General features: G+C 41.1%; 1 protein-coding gene across 1 annotated transcript in view; it reads right to left on the bottom strand.

Moving 5' to 3' along the window:
• Positions 1 to 13,736: 13,736 nt before the first annotated feature.
• Positions 13,737 to 25,408, bottom strand: part of LOC143297249 (polypeptide N-acetylgalactosaminyltransferase 13-like) — a 28,557-nt gene continuing 16,885 nt past the window's right edge. The window contains exons 11-13 of the mRNA XM_076609488.1: positions 21,289 to 21,423; positions 19,248 to 19,280; positions 13,737 to 14,956 (exon numbers count right to left, since the gene is read on the bottom strand). Of these exons, the coding sequence (XP_076465603.1) occupies positions 14,027 to 14,956; positions 19,248 to 19,280; positions 21,289 to 21,423 (1,098 nt within the window). The 3' untranslated portion in view covers positions 13,737 to 14,026. The remainder of the gene's footprint in view (positions 14,957 to 19,247; positions 19,281 to 21,288; positions 21,424 to 25,408) is intronic.

Genomic DNA, 25,408 nt, shown 5'->3' on the forward strand with positions numbered 1-25,408 from the left:
CTAGCCGTCTTCTTGGAGTGCTTGCTGGTCAGCTTAATCCTTCTTGATTATTTTGTTGCACATGGTGTCGTCTGCAAATTATCTGGCCTTAGATTTGATGGTATTTGGGAGGTCATTGATGTAGAGAAGGAAGAGACTTTGTCATTCACTTCAATTCCGGACGTTTTGGGAATGTGCTGGTGGGTGTTTTTGTGAATGGAAGGGTGAATTTTATTGTATTGTTTTAACATATAATGCTAAATGAAAATTGTGCACTTACGTTTATATATATATATATATATATATATATATCTCTGTGTGTGTGTGTGTGTGTGTGTGTGTGTGTGTGTCACACACACACACACACACACACACAGAGGGAGAGAGATTCGTAAGGGTCTGGATTTGATTCAGGCTCTTGCCGTTTTTCGGAAGTTTGACTGGAAAATCAAACTTAGCGTCTCGTCACTTGGATGAGACGATAAACCGAGGTCCCGTGTGCAGCACGAACTTGGCGCACTGGATAAGAGCCCACGGCAACAAAAGTGGCGTCCTCTGGCAACATTCTGTTGAAGTCCACCCTGATTGGCACACAAATATATTATATGCATGCACCCAAGGCCTAAGCGCGTTGGGTTATGCTACTGGTTAGGCATCTGCATAGCGGATGTGGGTGTAGGTATATGGATTTGTCCGAACGCAGTGACGCTTCCCCGAGAACCTGAAGCTGAAAATATATGTATTCACCGACTTATAGAAGTGGCAATGAATTGTATTGTGTTCTGTTAAATTGAATTGTGTAGTGTTGTGTTCTATTGTATCGCATTGTATCACTCTTAGTCACAAATGTTTTTCTCTGTGTGAAATTCCGGCTGTTCTCTTTAAGTGGATTCTTCTAAAGAATTTTGCTAGGGACAACCTTTCTGTTGCCATGGGTTCTTTTTACTTGCGCTAAGGGCATGCTACACAGGGACGTCAGTTTATCGTCTAATCCGTTCAGACCACTGCTCAAGGTCTGATGGAGGTGGAGACAACACTGACGGCTGTGGGGTTGGATCCAGTGCTCTGATTCTCTTGCTTTCCATGCGGACACGTTACCACTGGGCCCCCGCTTCACTATTGTGTCTGCTGTTGGAAGTCTGTTACCTGTTCTTGTCTTTGGAATGCGTGTTTATGTGTGGAGGGCAGCTGTTATGTATTATTATGTATGTTAAAGTTGTGTGTGTGTGTGTGTGTGTGTGTGTGTGTGTGTGTGTGTTTAGTTTGTTAATCACATTTTGGTGTGTGTACGTAACATTGATGTAATGCGTTATGTAAACAAAAGTGTTTTTTGTAAAGCACCCAGAGCAGATTTCTGGACAGTGTGCTATGTAAGTATCCATTATTATTAGTAGTAGTGGTAGTAGTAGTATATCTTTTAAATTATCATTATTTTTTTACTCACTTGTGTAAATAAAGTGAGTCTATGTTTTAACCCGGTGTACGGTTGTCTGTGTGTGTGTGTGTGTGTGTGTGTGTGTGTGTGTGTCTGTGTCTGTGTGTCCGTGGTAAACTTTAACATTGCCATTTTCTCTGCAAATACTTTGTCACTTGACACCAAATTTGGCATAAAAATAGGAAAATTTCAGTTATTTCCAGTCACCTTGTTTAAAGCAATATTGCACCTCTGGGATGGGCACAAAAAAACAAAAAAAAACAACAACAAAAACAACAACAGAAGCCAAATTATATGCAAACTGAATTTACTGTTATATTTATATTTTTTTTATTCTCTAAACTTGGCACATTGATCTGATGTTCTGACACAAAAACAAGAGCAGTCATTTTTATCATTTTTTGTTCAAACAGGAACTTCTTTTGCTAAGCATGGAAGTTATTTTACATGTCTTTGGTGCAGATAGTAAAAAAAGGAAATTAATCTGTAATTATATGCTACGGGGATTAATTTGCTTTAAACTGATCTTTCTCATCTTAAACATTACATTTTGAAATCATACTCAATACATAAAAAGCCTGTGTGTTTTACTCTCAGTGTACAGGGCTTTCACTATGTTTATTCGCCCAAGTGGTCTTTTTCGGAAAATACTAAAATCAATACTACGAGTGGACCTTATAGATCTATTGGCTGAGCCCTGAAGGTCATGGGCCAAAATCAATTGCGTACACATATTTATACATATTCAAAGCGCGTGCTCATATTCCTCGCGAACGAAAGACGCCATTTTGTTCAAGTTCAAGTTGTTGACCTGCCCGTTCAATCCTATATTCAATCAAAAATACACGATAACATGTAATAGAAAGTTGGAGAAGGAGACCGTTAAATATTTATTCTGAGAAAGATTTGTGAACGCCTCATCACTTACTGGATTATGCCCCAAACTGCCATAAAAATATTAACAAAATCAGTCGGAATTCACAGTTAAAAATAATAAACCATGAGAGTTAATACCCTTGATGAAACGTAAAAAGTTCCAGTCTTGACTTTTCTCAAAATGAAGTCTTTTTCACTTCATACGACGTTTAGGAAGTACTTGTACTTGGCTCTACATGTTATTAGTTTAACAAAATACGCAATTTTCACATCAACTTTAAAACTTTAAAACTAGAATGAACATAAAAGAGAAATTGAATCGACCGTGTCGTACTACATTCCCGGCGGGTGTAACTAAACTTGTACATTTACCTAGATCCAGAGAAAACGGCTAAATGTTCCAGTGTGATTGCGGCGATAGCCACGTCTCCTTTACCGCGGAGTTAAAAAGAATTTTTAATTGCCCTTAAAGATTTTTTGAATGCCCAAGATACACCAGAATAGTATGATTTAAACAGCGTTCTCACTGCGAATACCACAATCGATTTATAGCCCTTAAAAAAACATCTTTAAAGATTAAATTTTAGAACGTCAGTTAAGGAGCCACGATAGTGTAATGGGTAAGACAGTTCCTTCTCACCCGAAAACGCGGGGTTCGAATCTGACGTCAGGGCTTTTTTTTTTTCTTTTTCTTTTTTTTTTAACCCGAAGCTTTATAATAACAAATACAGAACACATTTTAACGATCAGATTTTTTTTATATAAAGTGTATTACAAGTGAGTCTTGAAGGCATTGCCTCTCTTGTTATTATTATTATTAAATGCGCTGGATCAGTTACATCATACCATCGCAGCAAATAACATTAACTCTCTCCATACGAACGGCGAAAGAGACAACGTTAACAGCGTTTCACCCCAATTACCATCATCAAAATATTGCAAGTGGAAGGCTCTTATACTGAAGAGGTGAATGTTGACAAAGAATACCACAATTCTGACGACGGAAGCTAAAGGTTCGGTCATTCAGACACCCACTGGACATTCGAGGGGTCTGTGTAGAGGAGAAGAGAGGACTGGCCGTACTCAATGAGTTAACATGATATTTCCCCATCTATCAAACACCTGGCTTTTAAATGTTTAGCACTGCACTACAGCTTATTGCTTGTATGATACTTCTTTGTTTCATTTGTCCGTGTTTCTCCCGTGTTGAATCATACCAACGAGAAGGCTGTTCATGTGTGCGGCCGTTTTCAGCCCCGACATGAAGCAAGGCACATCACACACCAACTTCAGGGATGTGCATGCTGGGTATGCTCATGTTACCATAGCCCACCGAATACTGACACGACTTAGGGAACCTTTTTGTGTGTGTGTGTGTGTGTGTGTGTGTGTGTGTGTGTGTGTGTGTGTGTGTGAAGATGCATATTTGATCTTTCTGCACGTGTATACACACGCAGGGCATCAGGGCACTAGCAGGTCTGCACTTGTGGTGACCTGGGAGATCTGAAACCTCTCCAACCTGAACTCACCAGGCGTCGATATTGGGATCGAACCCAGGACCCTCAGATCCAAAGTTAGCACTCGAGTATCACTCCCGTCGTATCACGACTCTGATCGTTACAATTCTCTCCGGCAGTGTGTGTGTGTGTGTGTGTGTGTGTGTGTGTGTGTGTGTGTGTGTGTGTGTGTGTGATATTTTGCTTCTGCGCTAAAGCTGGACCTGTGCATGTCAACCAGTTTCAAAGTGGTGTCAAAGAGCGCGAACTGATCCATATACGCAACATCTCATTTTTGCTGTTTGGAAAAAAAGGGGGGGGGGGGGGGGAGGGAGAAGCAAATGCCTGACCTCTGTATAATCCCAACATGCTGAGAGCCTGACCCAGGTTTGTGCAGAATATCAACACAAAATGAAATTGTCTAGTCAAAAGATTTCTAATGAAGCATGTGTTTGTGTACAATGTGTAAATTAAAGTTTCAAGACAGAGTGAGATAAGAGTGCATCGTTCTTTAATAACTGTGGATTCACAGCCACAGGCGTGATGACTAAATTAATGATTGTGAGCTCTCATGCAACCATACACATGCCACAAGTAGGTTGTCAACATTTTATCCCAAAGCGACAGATACAAACATGAATGCCTCAACAATTTTTTTAAAAAGCAACGAGTGAAACATAAGTGAATTAATTTTTTTTTGTATTAACTCAATGTCATAAATATGAACAGTAGTAGTAATAACGATAACAAAAACAAAAAAACAGCAATGAAAAGGAAGAAGAACAACAACAATAATAATCATGATACTTTTTTGTTCACATTTGATTATTCATGCACTTCTTTATTTGTTTAATTTTCTTTTTCTTCTTTTTCTCAAGGCCTGACTAAGCGTTTTGGATTACGATGCTGGTCAGGCATGTGCTTGGCAGATGTGGGGTAGCGTATACGGATGTCTCCGAACGCAGTGACGCCTCCTTGAGCTTCTGATACTGATACTGATGATGATGATAATAGTAATAATAGTAATAATAATTATAATAAATAACAACAGCAGCAGCAACAGCAACAATAGCTATGATGATGATGGTGATGATGGTAAGAAGAAGATAATCCTCCTCCTCATCATCATCATAAACAGATGAATACAGTTACCGACCTGTTTTCAAAGCTGTGTGTAAACTTCCCTCAAACCCTCTTGCACTCAGACCGACAGTTAACTAGGCACACACATGCTCTGGACCCAGTCATGCAAAACATCTACAGTAAAAAAAGAAAAAGAAAAAAAAAAAGAAGAAAAAAAAAAGCGGAACAAGAAAAGAAAATAAACCAGACCAAGAGACCACAAACAATGCTCACAGTAATAAACTTTATAGGCTTTCCTTCAAAACTAAAGCAATGTTGTTGTTTTTTTTCTTTTTCGTTCAAACTGAAGAGATATGAAGAAGAAGCAAATAGAAAAGAAAATAGTTACTAGAGATAACAAGAACAACACAGACAATTTGACACATGTTTAAGTACAGGCTCAATGCATACAATGGTGAATATAGATACAATTTAAAAAAAATCAATACAAGACCAAAGAAAAAAATCATACGTAATTATCATAAACACACCGAAAATAAAATATATTCTTTATGTGAAATTCAGCTGTGTGATATAATGATATAAATCTCAATTTCTTTCCACACTTAGACATCAGTTGATACAAACATACTTGATCCCAAGCTTCTTTTTCGGATGAAATGTAAATGTGGAATGGATGATACGCCAATAATAAAATAAATAAACAGACGTGTTGTTTGTGGGTTTTTTTGTTGTTAGTCATTGTTGTTGTTGTTTTTCTTTCTTTTTTTCTTTTTTTTTTTCAAAGAAGGGGTGTAAAGGTACCTCAGCTTTTCTACGGCCATCAGGGCAGTGAACTCACACCCACTGTGTCTACGGCTCGGCATAGGAAGGCGGGGCCCATCCCTCTCCTTAGGCCAATTTAACCTTTCCTAACCGGTCAGGAGTGGAGTGAGGAACATCGGAGTAAAATACCTTACCCAAGGACACAACACCATGCCGAAACGGGGCCTCGAACCCTGATCACTGGTGAACACTGGATCACAAGTCTAACGGCGGACTGATTCTGACACGCCGCCTAAGACTTACTCCTACATAAAGACTGTTGACCCAATGGTTCTGATCGCTAACTAAGATCGTGGGTCTGTCACAGAAGAAAAGACACATAGCAATTTTTCACAGAGAAAACTCACCTGTCTCCTTGTCACAGGGCCCAGCAATAAGCAACAGACACAAAAAACATACATGCCAGACATGACATAACACTGACATGAATGAAAACACATGTCAAGGCACAAGTTCTGTCGTCTTCAATAACACACCCACATCCAAGCAGTCTTTATACGGTCCTCTGCGTTCGGCCGGACTAACAGTAACAATGTCAAATGTCCATCTCTACCTGTATCCTCCACCCGTCCTAACCCCCCCCCCTCCCCACCACCTCTACCACACCTGTCCCAAACCCCTCACCACCCCTACCACACCTGTCCCAAACCCCTCACCACCTCTACCACACCTGTCCCAAACCCCTCACCACCCCTACCACACCTGTCCCAAACCCCTCACCACCCCTACACCTGTCCCAAACCCCTCACCACCCCTACCACACCTGTCCCAAACCCCTCACCACCCCTACCACACCTGTCCCAAACCCCTCACCACTCCTACACCTGTCCCAAACCCCTCACCACCCCTACCACACCTGTCCCAAACCCCTCACCACCCCTACACCTGTCCCAAACCACCCCCCACCACACCTGTCCCAGACCCCTCACCACCCCTTCCACACCTGTCCCAACTCCCCCCCACCACCCCCGTCCTAACCCCCCCACCACCCCTACCACACCTGTCCCAAACCCACCACCACCCCTACCACACCTGTCCCAAACCCACCACCACCCCTACTACACCTGTCCCGGACCGATACCAGAACAGCTGATGTGTAGAAGAGCAGTGAAGGTGTTGGTTATGGGGGTATATATATATATATATAGAGAGAGAGAGAGAGAGACTGGCGTAACATTTCTTCCCGTGCCTTTGGTGTTCGTCTTTAAAACAATATTCAAATATATCCTTCCCTTTCAAGCAATATTCAAACATATCCTTCCATATAAAGCAATATTCAAATATACCATTCCCTACAAAGTAATATTCAAATATATCCTTCCCTATAACGCAATATTCAAACATACCATTCCCTACAAAGTAATATTCAAATAAATCGTTCCCTGCAAAGTAATATTCAAATATATCCTTCCCTATAACGCAGTGTTCAAATATACCATTCCCTACAAAGTAATATTAAAATATATCCTTCCCTATAACGCAATATTCAAATATACCATTCCCTACAAAGTAATATTCAAATAAATCGTTCCCTGCAAAGTAATATTCAAATATATCCTTCCCTATAACGCAGTGTTCAAATATACCATTCCCTACAAAGTAATATCAAAATATATCCTTCCCTATAACGCAATATTCAAATATACCATTCCCTACAAAGTAATATTCAAATAAATCGTTCCCTGCAAAGTAATATTCAAATACGTCCTGACTGACTGGTGTGAAAGCGCTTTGACTTGTCTCTGCACAAGATTCAGCGTTATATAAATATTAATTATCATTATAATCATATGACGTTTGATTTCGCTCATGTTATCATGCTGGTAAAATGTCCTTGGAAATTAGTCTTTTATTATAGGTTTTCATTAAAAGAAAAAGAAAGATACAGAGAGAAAAAAAAGTACTCAACTACAAGGTCGGTTGCAGTAATTTTCACCGGCTTTCAGGCTCTGTATGAATGCATTTTCAGGTAATGTCTTTTCTGGCATCTCAAAGTCTGGAAAGAAAGAGAAAAGATATCTTAACAGGAAACGGACTAGTTCAGAAGAAACGCATCCATTTGGGCAAAATACAGACCACAAAAAATTAAGGACCACTCTTAGATGCAGGGATTTTTCTCGTGAAAACTTAAAAAGTCGAAAGATTGTCTAACATTTTGAATAGTACATTAATTGCTTTAACATTGAAGACACTAACGGCTGCTACAGGTACAGGTGTATGATAAGCAGTTTCAAAATTGCGTCAGTTGTTTATGAACTCAGTAGTCGTGGTTTTGATTTTGTTTGTTGTTGTTGTTTGGGGTTTTTTGTTTGTTGTTTTTTAATTGTTTTTTTATTTATTCATTTATTTTTTTATTGTTGTTGTTGTTGTTGTTTTTATCATAAAGAATGGTAAATGGTAAGTGCAAGCGCAAGAAAGCACATGTGTTTATGAGTGATGCTTATCACAATGGCAGTACACACCACTGTTAGCCGAAAGTTCAGCATCATTTCGCTATGCCCACAAGAATAACTCTTATCTGTACAAGTTCCCACGTAGTCCTTTACTCTATGTCAATCCTGTGAACTTCTCGCCATATCTGGCGTCGCTGACGAGCATTCCCACATGCAACCAATGACAAGAGCCTGAACAGGCTTACACGAAAATGTTGTTGACTGTCATGTGACATATCTGTGACTACAGCCCAAAGTATAGTGATGCCACACTTTTAATGCACACAGTGTAAGACAGAACATTAACACAGTACAAGACGGAATATTTACACAGTACAAGGCGGAACATTTACACAGTAAAATGTGGAACACTTACATAGTACAGGACGGAACATTTACACAGTACAAGGCGGAACATGTACACACTACAACGTACGATACAGAACATTAACATAGTACAAGACAAAACATAGTACAAGATCATAAGACGAAACATTTACAAACCACAATAAAGAACATTAACACAGTGCAAGACGGAAAATTTAAACAGTTCAAGGCGGATCATTAATACAATACAATACAGAACATCAACACAGTGGAAGATGAAACATTTACACAGTTCAAGACAGAACATTTAAACACTGCGAGACGGAACATTTACACAGTAGAAGATGGTACAGAGTAAGCACAGTTATCAACATAACGGTCACAAACCACATGCAGAAAGTGCGGTGCTGACAAGGACCAAGACAATACCACCACCAGCAGGTGCACGTGACTCACACAGTACCACACAGGCCCTTCAAGAACTGTCTGGCACAATTGAAATATCAACAAAAAGACATCCACATACAAGTTCTAGATATGCATGCCAAATGCAGAAAATGTGCACTCCTGGAATCCCGCAGATATATATAAATGCGTAAAATAATATATGAAAAAAGATAACAACAAAAGTACCAGTAATATACAAATCCAGAATAACCACCGATTAATATATATGTACACAAACAATGCACGAATAAAACACCTCCACATTCGGAATCACTTCAAGCCTTGGAACAACTTTTAAAAAAATGCATTCCGTGGCAAAAATGCTCAGTCAACATAAGCAAAGCAGTTAAAAATTCAGTTTTTAACACAAAAAAGTTCAGACAAAAATCACACTGGATTTCAGGCACAAAGTATGTCTGCTGGCGTGCACAGAATGCTTTCTTTGAAAACAAACATCCCCCAGGTATGTACAAGATGGCAGGGAAAGCCCAGAAGGACCAGTCCCCACTCACAACCTTGTGCTTCTGAAAGCAGTGAACAACGCGCGGAATGGTAATTGTGGTCTGGGCACAACAGTGGACAGGAATTCTTACTGCACGCCGATAAACACACGGTATGTGTCAACAGCAAAGTGACAGCTGTATTATCAATGGTTTCTCCAGTCAATGGGAAACCATTTACAGCTTAGTCTTTTGAGAAGGACTATGACTCTCAAACTAGGAGGAAAAATTGCACTGGCTCTTAGTGCTGCATCCTTGTGGGCTAGTTGGCCTTTGGGAACCATCCCAATGCCGACTGTCCTAAAACCCTCTTGGCCGAGAGAGTGGGGATGTACTTGGGCAAGACACTCTCCACTATAATCAAATTCAAGCCCAAATAGTCGGAACAGCATGTGTGTGTGTGTGTGTGTGTGTGTGTGTGTGTGAGTGTGTGTGATGTTTGTAGCACGAAGGTCAGCACAGCCTTTAGAACAGCAACAGCTCCATCCCCAAATTCCCGATGTGGTGCGTTTTCTGTGTCAGTGCTGGTCTCAACATGCACACTGCCAGTAACTCCATGATCATCCTATGATGGTGTGCACAGATGACAACCAGTGCCTTCACAGTTTTTCATCCAAACAACGTGGACATTAACACTTCCGTGAGAAACACTTCAACATGGTTATATGATAAAAAATAAAAAAAAGAGAGAAGAAGATAAAATGTCATAAACTTTGTTTTTCATTGCTTTATTTACAAACACAGACACACACATAGACACACAGACACATGCACACACCCACCCACCCATCCCACTCCCCTGCCCCCCCTCCCCCCCCCCCCCCCACACACACAGCGGGGTGGGTAGGGGGGAGGGACAGATACTCATAGCATTGTGACACGTGTCAGGGTGGTTACTATGGTGACTGTCAACCAATCAGCACAGTGCCCACTCACAGAGCATTGTGACACGTGTCAGGGTGGTTGCTAGGGTGACCAGTACCCACACACAGAGCATTGTGACACGTGTCAGGGTGGTTACTATGGTGACTGTCAACCAATCAGCACAGTGCCCACACACAGAGCATTGTGAAACGTGTCAGGGTGGTTGCTAGGGTGACCAGTACCCACACACAGAGCATTGTGACACGTGTCAGGGTGGTTGCTATGGTGACTGTCAACCAATCAGCACAGTGCCCACACACAGAGCATTGTGACACATGTCAGGGTGGTTGCTATGGTGACCAGTACCCACACACAGAGCATTGTGACACGTGTCAGGGTGGTTGCTATGGTGACTGTCAACCAATCAGCACGGTGGCCACACCCTGTATCTCACCAACCCAGTACCATCCACTGTACCGTACTCACACACTGACTGGTGCTGTGTTTCGACATCACATGAGTGGTTGATTTTTGCCTTTGGTTTCTTTCTCATCTTTTAACAAATGCACATCATTTACAGTGCAAACCAACATTATACTGATGATGGGTATTTCAATTAGCATGTGTAAATAGTATACATTAAAAAAGAGGGAAAAAAACCTGTTGATATTTGATATTTTCACATAAGGAATTCATAAAAAAAAACTATGAAAACAAATTTCTACTGATGTAGGATATCTTAACTAATCAAAATCATAAACATAACAAACATCTACTACCTTGACATGTATAAATCATAAATATTGAGGAAAAAATATTTTGATGTTGGATATTTTAACACAGACAATTCAAATACATTGGTAAGAAAGCAAAACTATTTTGATGTGGAATTTGAATATTCATTAGTCATAAACATTAAGAAAACAAAAACCGTTTTGATGGATATGTTCGTTTCTGTTTGCTTTGAAACAAGATATGGACAATGGGTACCTGTGTGGCAGAACCTGTAAAGTGTAAAATGAGGTACTTTTGATACAGGAAAAGTGATATGGTGGTTTAAATTGGTGTTATAACATGACCAGCCGTGGAAGTACCTGTATAATACACGTTAATAACCTCAATAGATTTTTTTTCAAACAGTTATGACCATTAGACACCTTTCACTGCAGAAGCAGGCATTACGGACACAGGATAAATCTTCAAATACCTGCAGACAGTTGAAAATTAATTAATATAATTTCGTTGTGCAGAAAGCTGAATCTCTATGAGGAAGCAATATGAGCCAAAACAGAGTGGCTATTTTTCATTTTTGCTTCGTGTGTCTCTTTTTTTCTTTTTTTTTTTTTCCTCCTGTTTCTGGCATTTAAAACTGTCTGCATCCACTTTTCAGCGTAAACTGTCAAACATATAAAACTGTGTCTCCATCCACATTTTAGCGTAAACTGTCGAACAGTTATAACTGTGTCTGCATCCACATTTCAGCGTAAACTGTTGAACTGGTAAAACCGTGTTTGCATCCACATATCAGCGTAAACTGTCAAACAGTTAAAACCGTGTCTGCATCCACATTTCAGCATAAACTGTCAAACAGTTAAAACCGTGTCTGCATCCACATTTCAGCGTAAACTGTCAACCTCCATTCCTTGCAGTATAGTCTGATAACTGCGTCAAACCCCCATCCAATTTTAGGAGAATATAATTCCATCATTCCTTCGCATTAATACAAACCAGAACCATCCATCCATTCCTGGAAATGCAAATGACTCTAAACCATCCACGCTTGATTGTACACCTCAGTCCCAGTTGACGATCCTGTCACCATGAAGTCTTTCTTCCTGGGTCCTGACTCAACCCCTGGAAACAGCCCAATGTCCATCCAGAGACTAGAGACCCCCGTTCTGGCATCTTGCATCCATCTGTAGCATCGTCATTTGTCCATCTTTCAAATCACCCCAGTTCGATACTGATTACAAGTTTACTATCACCAATACATGTACAGGGATATGAAACGGACTTCATTTCATTCTTCATAAATGTTTTATCCACGTCAGTTATGGCTATTCCAATGATGTACTGTGGTATGCATGCATGTATAATATATATATAATGTGTGTGTGTGTGTGTGTGTGTGTGTGTGTGTGTGTGTGTGTACACACACACACATATATAATATTATATATATGTGTAGACATAATATATTCTGAATGACGAGACAGAAGGACATGATTTCACACAGCACGGAACCAGCAGCTGTTACAGGACTGTGTTATTTCAGTTTCTGTTTCAAGAAGTCATCAAGGCATGTGGACTGATTCATAACTCGCTGCACAACATCTCCGTTCAAGAAAAAAAACAAACCACCCTGACATATATCTTGAGGTGTTGTGTAGCCATTCAGACAGGGAGCCACGCAATACATTCGCTCACTTTCTTTGTTTGTTGTTGTTGTTGTTGTTGTTGTTTTCCAAGTGGCATCCAGTCCTCTTGCTGGACAGTCTTTTTCGCGGTCACCATCACCGTTGGGTTTTGGACTGGTCATGGTGTAGTCATGGGAGAACGCACCAATGACTGTATCACCATGACTGTGGGAATCTACTGGTCCATGCTCCAACTCTGATTCCACCGAGGACGCTTTAGGATTGTCGTTCATAGTCAGCTTTTTTTTTTTTTTAATCCACAGAGCTTTTTATCCAGCTTTTGTTAATCCACTCAGGGGTCAAATGCCACCGATCAGGCAGTGCACTGTCACTCACTGACAAAGATAAATGCCATGAACATCAAAGAAATGTTTGTCAGCTCACAGAACCAAAGTATTTTTGTCTTAAATCATGACTTCAATATCAGGATACAAAAAACATTCACAGGACGAATACAATTTTCATGGAATTTTCATTTTCGGATTTCCAAACAACCCATGTATGCGGGGGTGGAGGTGTGTAGGGGGTGGGGATAAAATCAGGTTCTATTTCTGGCCGTGTGACATTGTCTTACAGTTGACAGTTTTGTTGTCATTGTTCTGTATAGTAATAATAATAGTAATAATAATAGGCGTTTATATAGCTCCGAATCTTGTGGTTTTGTTTCAAAGCCAGGCAGAAATATTTTTTTCACTTTTGACGACATTCTGTATGGAGTGAAAAAAAAACAAACCCATCATCACAGCAAGTGTTCCCCTCCTCACAAGCCAGGCACGACAGGATGCTACATGGCGGAATCAAACACTGAAAACAAGTCACAGCAGATCTGGTGCCCCCTTGGGTTTCTGCACCTGACTGGGAAACAGAACATCTATGCTGTGACACCCAGATGCTGCCCTACTTGTGACACATTACATTTAAACGCTTCAAATATTGGTGGTTTTTTTTGTTTTTGTTTTTTGTTTTTGTTGTTGTTTTTTTGGGTTTTTTTGTGGTTTTTTTGGTGGTTTTTTGTTGTTGTTTTTTTTTGTTTTTTTTTTTGGGGGGGGGGGGGGGGGGGGGGCGGATATTTCTCAAATCCATTCATTCCACACTTTAACTATATCTCTTAAGTCGACTCTGCTTTTAAGATTGATGCTGGTGGACAAACGTCATGTCCATCAGTGAGAGAGGTCTCATCATTGCTGCAGTCATTGGCATCACCTTGATGAGAATACAGAACGTTGACGGCTCAAGGCAGCATGTATGACTCTGTCTGTTGATGATGGTTTCTGGAACAGTGTGGTATGCGGGGTGACAGGACCCAAGGGTCACGAGCTGCACGTGCAGCGTGTTGTGGGCGCGGCTACCTGACTCTGCCGGATCGCTTGGCTTCAGCGTACAGCTGTCTGTTGATGGCCTCCTGCATGTCCACCCCTACCCTCTTCCCTCCACTCTTCTTGGGGACAGGGGGCAGGTTGCCGCCGTTGAACTGAGACATCGCCCCCACCCTGCCCCCACCACCGACACCACCACGCCCTCCAGCCCCCGCCATCATAGCTCTGGGCATGTTGTTGGCCATCATCCCCCCGCCACCCACACCCCCCATCTGCACACTGTCCATCAGTGGGCCGCCTTTGTTCAAGCTGCCTCTGCCTTGCATCAGTGAACCGCCGCCCCCTTGCATTATTGGACCACCTCTCTGCACCATTGGACCAGCCCCTTGCATCACTGGACCACCGCCCTGCATCATTGGACCACCGCCCTGCATCATTGGACCAGCTCCTTGCATCACCGGACCACCTTGCATCATTGGACCACCTTGCACCACTGGACCACCTTGCATCATTGGACCAGCCCCTTGCATCATTGGACCAGCAGCTCCCTGCACGAGCGGCCCGTTGCCCGGCATGGGTCTCCCCCTCTGCATGCCTGGCGCCCCCTGCATCATCTGTCCTCCATGCATCACGGGGTTCTGCTGGTTCCTGCCCACCACCGCCACCCCGCCTCCAGCAGCCATCCCTTTCACCTGCTTCTCAAACTCGTTCAGCATCTCCTTGGCCGACTTTACGGACAGGGCTTCAGGTTGCGCGTTCCTCCCCGCCTCCTGCTTGGGGCCGGGGCCCGGGGGGCTGGGCGTGGCTCTGCCCTCGTTGGCCAGGCTGGAGGGGGGCCCCTGCCGCTCGAACTTCCAGACCTGGCCCTCCTCCCGCGTGCGGCAGCTCTGCATGACGAGGCGAGGTCCCTGCATCAGCTGCATGCACAGCCCCGTCTGGTCGTGCTTCAGCTGAAAGCCCTGCCAACACCCCGCCACAACACTCTGTCGTCATTATCTTCATCATCATCATCATCATCATCAGCAGCAGCAGCAGCAGCAGCAGCATCGTTAGCGTCGTTATTATCACTAGCAGCAGGATCATTATCGCTAATTCTACCCTGCACGTCACAAACACGCACCATCACCACCACTCTGCACACACACACACACACACACACACACACACACACACACACACACACACACAGAGTCACATGCCACTGTCATGGAAAGCAGCCAACAGAATTCGGTGAAAACTGCAGACAATTGACCCAAAGAATAACCATCGTTATCAAAACTGCTCAGTGGGTATGGACCAGTTCTTTCCCACCCCACTTCATTATCTGTCCCTGCTTTCACTGTCACTGTTGTCATTATGGGCCCTTTCTTGAAATTATCTGTCCCTGCTTTCACTGTCACTGTTGTCATTATGGGCCCTTTCTTGAAATTATCTGTCCCTGCTTTCACTGTCACTGTTGTCGTTATGGGCCCTTTCTTGAAATTATCTGTCTCTGCTTTCACTGTTGTCATTATGGGCCCTTTCTTGAAATTATCTGTCCCTGCTTTCACTGTCACTGTTGTCATTATGGGCCCTTTCTTGAAATTATCTGTTCCTGCTTTCACTGTCACTGTTGTCATTAAGGGCCCTTTCTTGAAATTATGTCCCTGCTTTCACTGTCACTGTTGTCGTTATGGGCCCTTTCTTGAAATTATCTGTCTCTGCTTTCACTGTTGTCATTATGGGCCCTTTCTTGAAATTATCTGTCCCTGCTTTCACTGTCACTGTTGTCATTATGGGCCCTTTCTTGAAATTATCTGTTCCTGCTTTCACTGTCACTGTTGTCATTATGGGCCCTTTCTTGAAATTATCTGTCCCTGCTTTCACAATGAACCCTTTCATGGAGTTATCTTTCCCTGCTTTCACAGAAAACCCTTTCATGAAGTTATATTTCCCTGCTTTCACAGAGAACCCTTTCATGAAGTTATTTTCCCCCTGCTTTCACAATGAAGCTTTTTCATGAAGTCATCTTTCCCTGCTTTCACTTTGAACCGTTTACATGAAGTCATCTTTCCCTGATTTCTGTAAGAACCCTTCCGTGAAGTTATCTTCCCCTGCTTTCCCTGTCACTGTTATCATTATGAACCTTTTCGTGAAATTATCTTTCCACTAAGAACCCTTTCAAGAAGCTATCTGTTCTGCCCAACAAGTAATCGTCTTGGATATAGATCGCACTACAATCGGGGCCTTTTCTGCCAACTTGAATGTAGAATGCTGGTCTTTTGAAAGGCAGGGGGAAAACAAGGTTACAAATGTACCCAACATTCAGCGGACATACAAGACTCATGAACAACAGTGGGGGACTTTTCTCTGGGAACTTTTGCTGGGAAATCCATTCTGACGCAACGATACAAGCAAAAGGGAATAAGAAAACACAAGGGGCCTACTGCGCTGTGACAATTATACGCTTTCCTGAGCACAGCGGCACAGATTTCACACACACAGTTCTCTTGTAACAAAATAATTGACATGTTACAATACAACAATTTTCTTCTTATATATATATATATATAATTTTTAATGATATGTAACAGTAGATCAAACACACCTTTGCAATGTTTAACAGGCATGGTGTTATAGATCGACATTTGAAACAGAAAAAAAGGTGGTAAACATACCTGAACTTTATTATATAAGTTTATGCTGAGTTACATTCACTGCTACAAAGCAGCTCTAATCAAAGTTACCCTTACAACATAATAATTAAAAAAACAAAAAAGCATATCCATTGTGACGCTGGCTGTTGAGAGACTTAACCCATTCAACCCCATGGACTTCACAGCCTGGGCAGTATCTCCTGCCATATTGATGGAAAGAAGAAGAAGAAGAAAACATACTGAAATCGACCGATCGTTTTTCCTCCAAACTGACATGTAGGAACACAGATGGAAATACCGCAGAAATGTGTTGCAGTTTGTGCATTTGTAGGAACGGAACGCGTACACCATTTTAATTAAATGAATTTCGACAGTGCCAGGGCACTGCTCGGACTCAGGGCTGAATGAGTTAAGACATCACATTTTCACGTTAATGAAGCTGATGGCAAACAAAGAAAAGCAAGGTAAAAATCCAACATATTCTACACAATGCTAGCAATGGTGAAGCTTCATTAGAGTATAAAAGAAACATGCTTGCAAAACTATAAAAAGTCAAACAGACTTCACACGCCCCATGTGATTATTACTCTGCAAGGCCACACGGTTGTGGGAACCACACAAACAAAGCACACACAGAGTTCTGTTGCTGTTTTACTGTTCTCCTAGTGTTCTCTCAATAGCAAAGCACACACAGAGTTCTGTTGCTGTTTTACTGTTCTCCTGGTGTTCTCTCAATAGCAAAGCACACACAGAGTTCGTGTTGTAAGGGAGCATGGGCCACACGGTTGTGGGAACCACACAAACAAAGCACACACAGAGTTCTATTGCTGTTTACTGTTCGCCTAGTGTTCTCTCACTGACAGTAGTTCTCCTTTTATCATGGAAGGTTTTATTATCTGGCCGAGCGTTATTTCTAACAATCATTACTATATTCTATCAAGACTGTTGATTACCTTAATGGATTACTGGGTGTTTTGAGGGGAGATGTGTGACTTTCCTGTCCCACCATTAATGACTTTCCATGTATGGTTGTATTATCAGGGTGGTGTTTAGCTTTGACCTCTCACACACAGTTCACCGGGTGTTAGCGGGATTATGGGTCGTGATGTAAAGGAGCATGGGAATTATGAAGTTTTAAGATGGTTGTTGGTCGGCCAGTGATGAAGGGTCTCTCTTTGCACTGAGGAGGGGAGTGATGTGACCACCACTGCTGCTGCTTTAGATTTCACATTATTTTCAAATAGTTATCCCATACTGGCATTATTCAAAACTAGATATTGTTTATTCATAAATTTAGATTCCTTGTAATGCTTGGAAGCAAGTTCTCTGAAAGAACCCTCACCCATAGTTTGTCACATGCAGGGCACACACAACAACATTGCATACTTCAGCTACAACAGTCAGTTCAAATCATGTGCAAGCACCAGCTACAATAACAGTCAGTTCAAATCATGTGCAAGCACCAGCTACAATAACAGTCAGTTCAAATCATGTGCAAGCACCAGCTACAATAACAGTCAGTTCAAATCATGTGCAAGCACCAGCTACAAGAACAGTCAGTTCAAATCATGTGCAAGCACCAGCTACAATAACAGTCAGTTCAAATCATGCACTGCTGCACATACAAAGGCATGCAAAATACATGTCAACTTCTGCACACAAACACATGACTCCAGTCAGGATCTGATTCCCCAGTAATGACCAGAGGAACCTGACATTTTACATGCTAAACATGAAGAAAACGAAGGGAGTGAACTTTCCAAGGCAAACTCACCAAACCACAAATGCGCAGACAAAGAAAAGCAAAATACAAATTTCTTTTTTTCAATTTACAAATATTTCTGTATATGATATTTTAGTAAGATCTAGCCTCGGACGTTACGCCCTGATTCAACCATTAAATGTAAAGGCTTTATTTGTATTTTATTCTGTGCAGAATCAAAAGAGTTTCTTTAAAACAGTGCAGTAAGAGCATTTTAGCACTAGGCAACCTCTGGTCACTGCAAGACAGCAAGACCTTTTCCCAGTTACATTTAGAGTAGTTCTCATCATTTGATTAGTTTTATAATAATGCATTGTATGAATGTGCATTTGTTGCTAAGAGTAAGAACATTCTAAGTTACACTGATGACACTCCCAGTCAAATCTGTCTCCTATTGGTCTCTTTTAGTTGCAAAACAGCAGACAGCTGGTTTTTGTAAGGCTTTGTTTGGTTTTGTAAGGTTCGCGTTGAAGCAAAACACTGTCTGCCACAGCACTTTTTGAAACGTGCAATTATTGTAAGCATTACAGTCAAACACGTAAAAACGGGGTGGTAATAATAACAATGATAATAATAATAACAACAACAACAACATACAAAGCCAGGGATATGAACGACTAAAAAAGAAGTTAACAAACAAACAAAAGTCAAACTGAAACAGACAGCACATGGGATGAAAAGCATGCAACAGCGCCCCCAAAACTCCCCCCCCCCCCCCCCCAGTGACCAACAAAACATGTGTGAAGCATGCAGTGCAAGCACGCCCCAGTGGCTGCACACACACACACACACACACACACACACACACACACAAACAAGGAAATAACCATGCACGTGCACCAGTCATCATACCGAGGTGTATGTCCATTTGAAGGGGTCTTTGTCCTGGATAACAACCATCAGGCCATACACCATCACTTCAAACCAAGAAGAACAAGAACAAGAACAAGAAAAAGAGGAAGAAGGAGAAGAAGAAGAGGAGGAGGAGGAGGTGGAGGAGGAGGAGAAGAAGAAGAAGGAGGAGGAGGAGAATGAGGAGGAGGAGGAGAAGCAGAAGAAGAAGAAGAAGAAGAAACGTATTTATGAAGCGCTAAATCTTGTACGAAAATAAATCAAAATTATTTCACAGGCAAATTTCACACGCTGGTTTTCCTCCAGAACAAAGGGGTGAAAGATAAAATTATAAAGTGCATGTAGACAGAAGGCTAGAGAAACTACGTATGGAAAAAACAGAAAATGTATGGAGGAGCGAGTTTGGAAAGAGGTAGGTTTTGAGGCCATACATCTTGCCACAAAAAGATATACAGGTACAGAAGAGTAAAGAATACTCAGAACACACATCACAGATAAAAAAAAAAAAAAGCATCTTCAAACACATCGCAGATATAAAATAATAAACATCTTCAAGTGGAATCAGTCAAGACAGATGCGGACTCTCCCTCTCTCTCTCACACACGCACACACACACGCATACACTCACCCACACTCGCACGCACGCACGCACGCATGCTCACGCACGCACGCACAGACACACACACACACACACACAAGCACGCACACACACACACACACACACACTCACCCACACACACACACACACTCACCCCCCCCCCCCCACGCCCCCCCCCCCACACACACACACACAAATCATCTGGATGTGGATATACCCGAAATCAGGCAGATGCAAACAAATCAAGGAAAGGCAGAAGCAAGGGAGAGGCCAGAATCAGACAGAAACAGAACGAAGGTACAGCACTGTGGTGACAGTCATCAATATATCATCTAAAGTCATCGGGTAAGCAAAGTATGAGAGATAAACTCAAGGTAAAACCTCGTGGTAAGGAGTCTCAGCCATGAGCTAAAGGTAAAACCTTGTGGTAAGGAGTCTCATCCATGAGCTAAAGGTAAAACCTTGTGGTAAGAGTCTCAACATTGAGTTACAGGTAAAACCATGTGGGAAAAGTCCCAGCATTGAGCTAAGGGTAAAACTTTATGGCAAAAGCCTCAGTAATGAGTTACAGATAAAACTTAATAGTAAACGTATCAGCACTGAGCTACAGGTAAAACTTAATAGTAAAAGTATCAGCACTGAGCTAAAGGTAAAATCTTGTGGAAAAAGTGTCACCAATGAGCTAAAGGTAAAACCTTATGGTAAAAGTCACACAATCAGCTTAAGGTAAAACCGTGTAGTAAGTCTTAGCAATGAACAAAAGGTAAAACCTTGTGGTAAAAGTCTCACACTGTGCTGAAGGTAAAGCCTTGTGGTAAGAGTCTGAATGAGCTAAACGTAAAACCTTGTGACTAAGGTCTCATATTGAGCTAAGGTAAAACCTTGTCGTAAAAGTCTCAGTAATGAGCAAAAGGTACCCTTGTGGTAAGAGTCTTAGTGAATGAACTAAAGTTAAAACCTTGTGGTAAAAGCCACAACAATCCTCAATACACCCCATCCCTCTTCTCACGTCCAATCCCTCACCGTCTCTCCAAAACCACTGTGTGTGTGTGTGTGTTTGTGCGTGCGTGCGTGCGCGCACGTGCGCGCGCGCGCGAGTGTGTGTGTGTGTGTGTGTGTGCTGAAAAGAACTAAAACAAACATGTGCAAATCCTCTTGCAGTGAATAGACAATAAACCAGATGAAGAAGATGAAGAAGAAGACTTAGCAATAAGCTAGAGTCAAACGATTAGAGCTGAGCCTTGAGGTCGTAAATAAAGCCTCCGAGACAAAAGTCACACACACAAGAGTCGAGGTGTAAGCAAAGCCTTGATATAATGACAGAGTCTTGTGACAGATGAACTGAATGTGAAGACCTAACCACACACATGCACACATGTCAGTCAGAAGACACATACAGAAAGAGAAAGAAGCCTCCCTGAACCCCCCAGTCCCCCTCCTTACGTTGGTGTGGGTCCAGGTGTGGTAGGGTTCGTCATGGCAGGTGACCAGGACAGGTACCATGTCCTCTCCCTCCTCCTGCACCCCCACACACTGCAGCACCGACCTCAGCTTGTGGTCCAGTGTCAGACCGAAGCTCTGGAACATTCACACACACACACACACACACACACACACACACACACACACACACACACACACACACACAAACATCTCTGTCATAATGTAATGATTCATATTAACAATTATCATGCTACTACTACTACTACTACAACTACTACTAATAACAATAATAATGATTATCAAATGGATGAAAGACAAAACTTGTCAATACAACAGAAACTGGAAAGAGGTGTGTTTTAAGGCCAAACTGGAAAAAGCTGAGAGCAGCGAACTGACAAAGCGAAAAAGGAAGATTGTTCCAGGCGTAAGGTCCAGAGACAGAAAAAGAGCGGTGGCTGACTGTGAAGTCTTTGAACCTGGGAACACAGAAACAGGGTGGACCTTAAGCTGATCGTAGACAGAGAGATGGGGTGTAGATGTGAAGGCAGCCACAGAGATGGCAAGCCTGTCACAGTCGACCATGGCTGATACTTACCTCACATCACCGGACATGGCAAAGTCCTGAATTGTCATTTCAACAATGTTCTTATATCATGATCATGTGGAAAAGCCCATATCAAACAACATGCTGGGCAAAAGATTTAACTGTTGCCTGTACAGATTTGTGAAGGAAATAAAATACTGATGGATTTACTGAAGCAAAGTTACAGTACATCTTCACTGACACATTATGGAAATTCAAAGACTTTTTTGTACATATGATTTTAATGAAGCAAGGTTACAATCAATGCATCTTTGCGGATACAGTATACATTATTTACATACATCTTCGCTGTTACAATATGGAAATTCAAAGAGATATGCATATGACTTGAATGAGGCAAGATTACAATAGGTCTTCACAAATACATAATGGAAATTCAAATACCTGGACACAAGGCCCATTAACCTACATTCCACGGTCTCTCAAACAAATGAAAAAGCTACAGAAATAAAACAAGCCATAAACAAATAATTGAAAATTCAAAACGTCATTGCTTAACTAATTCACCATGTCCAAGGGAGACAAACCCGTTGGTTATGGCCCGAGTTATCTAGGCTTGATCTTGATCGGGGGAGTGGAGCTTTGGAACAAACTCATGGCTACACAACCAAACGCGTACAAATCTTAAATCCTTTGAAAGGCTAGACAGCAGCAGCAAGACATCACATTTTGAAATAGGAATACATTCTTTGAACAAAACATGAATTGATCTTTCCTGTGTTTGGGTCCTTTATTTTACTTTTTCTCGTTTGTTCTCTGACCTTTTTTCAGTTACCGGGAACAATGTTGTCTATGCCTTACAGCAGTGCATTTTGTCTGTCATGCATTATTCTAGTGTAAGGGAGAGTTAAGATGAGACCAAGGGAAATGAACCAGTTAGTCGTGGTCAGAGTTATTTTGGTCTGATCCGGGAGTGGAAGGTTTGCAATAAACTCATGGCTTTACAACCAATCATGTTCAAGTTGTTGAATACTTTGAATGGCTGACGAGCAGCATCAAGACATAGCACGCCATCACAGGCGACTTCAATGGACTGGACAGTTCACCGCCACAGGCAACTTCAGTCAACAGTTTCAGTTTCAGTAGCTCCAGGAGGCGTCACTGCGTTTGGACAAATCCATATACGCTACACCACATCTGCCAAGCAGATGCCTGACCGGAGCGTAACCCAACGCGCTTAGTCAGGCCTTGAGAAAAAAAAAGAGAAAAAAAAGGGGGTGAATAAATAATAGATAAATACATTAAAAAAAATAACTACTACCACTACTAATAATATGTATAAGGCGCAAAAACTGGATGAAGTCAACTATAAGCGTACATAAATAAATAAATAAATAAATATAATATAAAAAGTAGTAATAATAATAATAAATAAATAAATAAATAAAGGGGTCATGTTAAAAGGATCGTGTTTCACATGGTAACAAAGCTTGACGGCTGCGCGGAACTAAACTGCGCAATAGGAAATTGAATGACATTCTCCCCTTAACCGAGTTCTAAGTGAACAAGTCCACAGTGTTGTTCTGACATGAACCAAGTAGTGTGACAGAGAGTGCCAAGTCTAAAAAAAAACACGTGGTGCTGGGGAGTGCTTTCACACAGACACGTGGCGGTGAAAGGGTTAAAGGATACAGAATAATTATGTAGATAGCATTTAAAAAGAAAAAAGAAAAAAGAAACTTAGCATAAGTAAAGATCAAATGTTAGGCAGTTAAAAGATTGAGAAAAAATAGTAAATACGTTTTTGTGATCTAGAAAAAAAAAGAAACTTTGTTAAGAAGTGTGTGAGTTTTTCTGGAATGGTAAGATGGAGAAATAATTTTGGACCAAAATGGAATCCTGTCTGAAGTTAAAAATTTCCATATAAACTTAAACAGTCACTGAGTGATGAATGATGATGATGTGAGCCTCATGTGGTCTCTCTAGGAAACAGAGACAGCACTGGTGGCCCAGTCACCTACAGTCAAACAGTTGTACTGAGGAATATGCAGAGTAATATAAGTCCAAGACCTGATGGATATACTGTGGATTCCTTTTTTCTCAAAATTTTCTTTGCAGGCATTAGTTACGTGTTGGTTTGATCAGTTAATGCTGGTTATAAATGTGAATCGTTCTCTGCCTCTCAGGGGCAAGGCATAAAATCTGTCTTCCAAAAGACAAACCCACAGAGTTCATCAAACACTGTCCCCTGATTTTCTTTTAAATGTATCTACTAAAATATCCTTACCTTGTTTTCCTGCAGATTATAAGCTTTACGGCTAAATATTATCAATAATTGTCAAAACAGGTTTTTTGATGGAAAAAAAAACAGGACTTATTTACGATATTATTGCTCATTCTGAAAACAAAACAAAACAACAACAAAAAACCAAACAACAACAACAACAAAACAACAACATGCATTCATGGCTTCATAATGCTTGTTCAATTTGAAAAAAGCTTTTGACAGTGAGGCATGGTGCTTTGCTGGAAAATGATTGCATTTCTTCATTTTGGTCCCAGTGTTAGACAGTGAGTTTAGAAATTTGTCTAGAAATTTGTGCAAAATGCCACTTCGTATGTTTTAATTACTGGTCAGTATCCCAGTTGGTTTAAGCTAGAAAGAGGTTGTTGGCAAGGTGATTCACTGTCCCCCTACTTATATATAATAAATTATGTGTTGGTATCACTCATGATTAGAAATCATAAAGATATTAAAGCTGTTAATGTAAAAGGCATTTTTTATCAATAGATCTGATGTATCACTGAAACAGTAAGTGAATTCTCCTGATGCTTTCACCAAAATGTCAGGTTTCAAAGTTAACATTGACAAAACACAGCCAGTTTGGTTAGGTTAATAGTCATCTATGCTATTTTAGTGATAAAAATCTACGATGAAATCCTGGCGTTTTTAAGCTCCATAGAATAACATTTCAAACAGACATCAACAGAATAATTGACATAAAAATTAATATGAAAATTACCTTTTTATTGTTATAATAAAAAAACCTCTGAAACAATGGAAAAGATTAAATCATTCATAGCCATAATGAAAACATTCATCCTTTCTCACCTCACTTACCAATTTGTTAACATTCCTGATCTTAAAACAGTTCACTGAACACTGAAATGTTTAACGTAAATAGCTGAACAGCTCTAGTGACATGCGGATGTAAATCAGAATAATGCTCAAAACGACATAAAACTGGAATAGAAAATTAAAGGTGTTGGAGCCAAACAAACTACCTCTCGACTATCCATTATTCTTAAAGTAATTAAAGGTGTTGGAGCCAAACAAACTACCTCTCGACTATCCATTATTCTTAAAGTAATTAAAGGTGTTGGAGCCAAACAACCTACCTCTCGACTATCCATTATTCTTAAAGTAATTAAAGGTGTTGGAGCCAAACAAACTACCTCTCGACTATCCATTATTCTTAAAGTATCTGAAAATAGAAATCTTTTTTAAGCAATCTATATAATGAAGTTTATAACATCTATTACTCTTCATTCCAAAATTCAAAAATCATGGGCATG

Source organism: Babylonia areolata, chromosome 22 (genome assembly GCF_041734735.1).
Source record: "Babylonia areolata isolate BAREFJ2019XMU chromosome 22, ASM4173473v1, whole genome shotgun sequence".
Taxonomy (NCBI): domain Eukaryota; kingdom Metazoa; phylum Mollusca; class Gastropoda; order Neogastropoda; family Buccinidae; genus Babylonia; species Babylonia areolata.